General features: G+C 34.9%; 1 protein-coding gene across 1 annotated transcript; it reads right to left on the bottom strand.

Moving 5' to 3' along the window:
* Positions 1-2,067: 2,067 nt before the first annotated feature.
* On the bottom strand, positions 2,068-3,302 carry LOC110940222 (probable xyloglucan endotransglucosylase/hydrolase protein 23). The gene is made up of 3 exons (XM_022181778.2): positions 2,976-3,302; positions 2,703-2,896; positions 2,068-2,607 (listed from the first exon to the last, which is right to left on the bottom strand). The coding sequence occupies exons 1-3, from the start codon at positions 3,243-3,245 to the stop codon at positions 2,208-2,210; spliced, it is 864 nt and encodes a 287-aa protein (XP_022037470.1). The 5' UTR covers positions 3,246-3,302; the 3' UTR covers positions 2,068-2,207.
* Positions 3,303-3,949: the final 647 nt, after the last annotated feature.

The following is a 3,949-nucleotide window of genomic DNA, read 5'->3' as shown; positions in this document are numbered from 1 at the left end:
ATCCAGATTTATCATCTAATTATATGATTTTCATCAGTTCATCAAGAACACCAAGAATAGTTTCATGAACATTTAAACTATTCTTGATTTATTTTATCAGATTTAAGCCTGGAATCAAAATCTAAATGCGTGATTATTACAGATTTCAAAAAATTATCATTTTAAAGAGATTGAAACAAGTTTTGTCAGATCTTATAATCCATGAAAAGTAAGTTATGATACCATATCCGAAATTTATACATAAAGAACCAATTTTTATTAGGGTTTTCATCAAAGCTTCTTGTTTATGATTTTAATTCCAGATTTAAGGAAACATAACATAATTGATTTATCAACATATGCTTTAATAACACATGTTGATCATTTTTTTTAAAAAAATATGATAAAACAAGAAGTATAGAAAGTGTGTACCTATTAAGCAAGCAATCACATAAATGGAGGTAGACATGTTCTTTATTGATCAAGTTCCCGTTTAGGGTATACGGTTAGGATGGCTAAGGTGTTCTTGAAGATCACAAGTTTAGAGAGAGGGAGGGGAAGAATTGGTGTTGATGTTGGTGATTGTGTAACCCTTAAACCCTCTCTTGTTTTTGGCAAATTGGATTTAAATAATCTCAGTTTTCTCAATTTGGCCGATAATAATCCTATCTCAGTTATTGGTCGATAACAATCCGAAGTGGTCCATTTTTGGCCGATAATAGTTAGCATTAAATATAGCTTAACGAAGTTAAGTTTTTTTCCCGAATTATAAACTGATGTTTTAGGGCTTTTGATTAGAACAAGGATACGAGTTGATTGATGTAAAATTTACCTCGAAATACTGCCCCAACCGACGAAAACGGTACTTCAATTTGGGTGTTTAAATTTCTAATTAACAAAAATCAAGGCGTTTGAAGCATCATTTCGAGGTAAGTTTTGCATAAATCGACTCGTATCCTCGTTCAGATCAAAATCCATAAAACATCAGTTTGTAATTCGGAAAAAAAGCTTAACTCTGTTAAGCAATTTTTAACGGCGGACTATTATCAGCCAAAAGTGGACCAGTTCGGATTATTATCTGCCAATAACTGAGTTGGGATTATTATCGGCCAAATTGAGAAAACTGTGATTATTTAAATCCAGTTTGCCCTAGTTTTTTTAAACAACCAATAAAAATAAATTACGGCTACCCGGGTTAACCCAATGGTAAAAGGCGACCCGTATACCCACGATCGCAAACAACACTGGTTAGCCCAAGCCCACCATCTCCAGTTCCAGAGAAAACCTTCCGGCCATAAACCTACTACGGTAAAACCTGGTTGTGATCATATTCGAACTTAAGACCTATAGCCTCAAACCTAAATCTTCAGTTCCTCTCCAATGCCAATTGAGCTATAGCTCATTGGTTTAAACCCTCTCTATTAATATGTATTTATACACACCCAAGGAGAAACCGTAGTTTATCTAGTAAGGGTCATTACGTCCATCTAATATTTACTAATTAATGATATGAGGTTAATAAAATCAATAATCAATTTATTACATAAATTATAATAAAGGCTATATCATCTCTTGAACATAAATATATTCTTACTTGTTATGTGTATATGTTTTTTTTAACAGCCAACATAATCAATTTCTAGCATTCATCTTATGTGCATATGTGATTAAGTTCTTTTAAAAAAAATGCATGTATATGTGCTAATTGAATTTTGAGTGTGGATGTAAAAACTTAACTATAACGGAGGTGTAAAAGTATGTAATTTTGAGACCCACACAGGAGCTTGTTTATGAACAAGTGGATATTGGATTTTGTTATATTTGAATGATGTAAAATTGTAAATTACGAGTGACTAGGAGACTCTGACCCGATATTAAGATTTTGAAAATGAGAAATATATATTAGAGTTTATGTATGTTTTTGAGTTCATATGCAAGTTACCCATATTTGAACATTTTAAGTTGCGTGGTGTCAAGAACTTGCTTCCTAGCATGGGGAGATTACCAAAGACTTATTATTTAGCATAAAAGCGAATGAGTGTTGTGTTATATATCAATTGTATGCATAAATGTGTGGAACAAGCTAGCTAGTGCCAAAACTTTTAAATTTTATTGATGATGATAGCTACAATAAATATGAAAAAAAAAAATAATCAACTTTAAATCTTAAGGAAAACTACATACATAAAAGAATATATTTGGGCTCAAACACTCGAATTGACTACTTTTTATGCCATTTGACACTCAGGGGGAAAACCTTGTGAAAACCTCTTAGAATCTGAGCAGTAGTTGTAGATCATATAATTCTTTTGCACCCATCTTAGCCTTTCTTGCTTTGTAATATCCAACTCCTCCGACAACCACGCCTGATTGCCGCTTGAAGACGCGGCTGAGCCGCTGCAAGACGACTTCCCAGAAGCCACAACACAAGCATCCGCCTTGAAGTTTCTGTAGGAAGCAGTGAAAGGAGCTTGACTCCAGTCAGTCTTCACAAGCCCACCCCTGGTGGCCCAATCATCAGCATTCCATAAGCTAGAGTGTATCCTCATCGGCCGGTCTTTAGGAAACGGCACCCCAATCGATTCGGCATTCTTGAACTCTCTAATGGGTGTTCCATCAACCGAAAATCTGAAAACCGAAACACAATTATCAGTAAAAAAAAAAAAATATAGTTGGTTAACAGAGAAACCAGGAGATAGTTTCATACATGAAAAGCCACTTACATGATACGTTGAGGGTTCCAAAGGATGGAATATGTATGGAAATCAGCAGTCGGGTCGAACCACAGGTAGAACTGCTGCTCCCGGTTGCCTTTACCTTGGCTAAACACATTTGTATGTAGAATGTAAGGATCACCACTCAAGTTTCCCAAGAACTCAAAGTCGATTTCATCCCAGTTAGACCCTTTAGAAGACAACTGCAATAAAACCATAAACAAAGATCAATATTTGTCAATTGACACAATTCTACTGTCTACAAACTCTTAAGAAACTTACATAATATGCAGTGACTGTGCCAGCTGAATTGCCGGGAACAAGCTTGAGTTGCATATCAATCTTGCCAAACAAGTACTCGTTTCTTGATTCGAAGCCGGAGCCAGATGCTTTATCGAGGGAGAGCGTCAAGAGATCCCTGTTAATAACCTTACCGCGACCGTCCCCCCAAGTGATATCAAACTCATTGTTGAAATCGGCCAAAGTGCTCCCTAGAAAAATGATCATGAATAGGAAAACTGAATTAAGTATAGATGTAGTAGTAGAAGCCATTTGAATGTTTGTGTGAATAAGGTGAAGTGATGGTTAAAAACATGAAAGGTTTTGGTGTGTATATATAATGGGAAGTGTATATGAAGATTGAAGGAAGGTGAGAGTAGTGAAGTTACAGCTGGTGTTAGCGTGTGACAGTCATATCCTTATAGTAGTTAGGAAAGTGACATAGGTTTATTATTTTATATTATTATATTAAAACAAAAGCTTAGATTTAGTCATTCACTTGGTTTTTTTTTTTTTTGGACGGCAAGGTAAAAGCTTTATCAATAAATAGCATTCATTTAGTGGTGGTTGTTTTTGGTCAAATTAAGGACGCGTTTTCTTATTTTTTTGCATCGACGATCTATCATTTAAAATTAGTGCAAGTTGAAATGTTGAAACATACTACATATCTATATCTATACTTTCTGTAAAAGGAGAAATCCAAGTAAATAAGAAAAGCTGATGTGTCAGTTTGAGAGGGTGTCCAACAAGTCTTTTCTTATCTCATTATTACATCATAAAGCCTAATATTAAAAGATTTTATAATTCAAAGTTGGCCCAAATCAAACCACTGTCTTGTGTATTCAAGTGTTAAAGGTCTGGCCCACATTCCAAAGGGCAAACCACTGCCCAGATACAATGTAGTAGCAGATGGTTCCTTTGGTAAACGTATATCTAGCAGCAGATGTGCCTAAATTGCGGGTAATTTGAATTTTAAA

The sequence above is a fragment of the Helianthus annuus genome, chromosome 5 (assembly GCF_002127325.2).
Source record: "Helianthus annuus cultivar XRQ/B chromosome 5, HanXRQr2.0-SUNRISE, whole genome shotgun sequence".
NCBI lineage: Eukaryota > Viridiplantae > Streptophyta > Magnoliopsida > Asterales > Asteraceae > Helianthus > Helianthus annuus.
The sequence above is the reverse complement of the archived record's forward strand: the minus strand, read 5'-3'. Positions and strand labels throughout refer to the sequence as shown.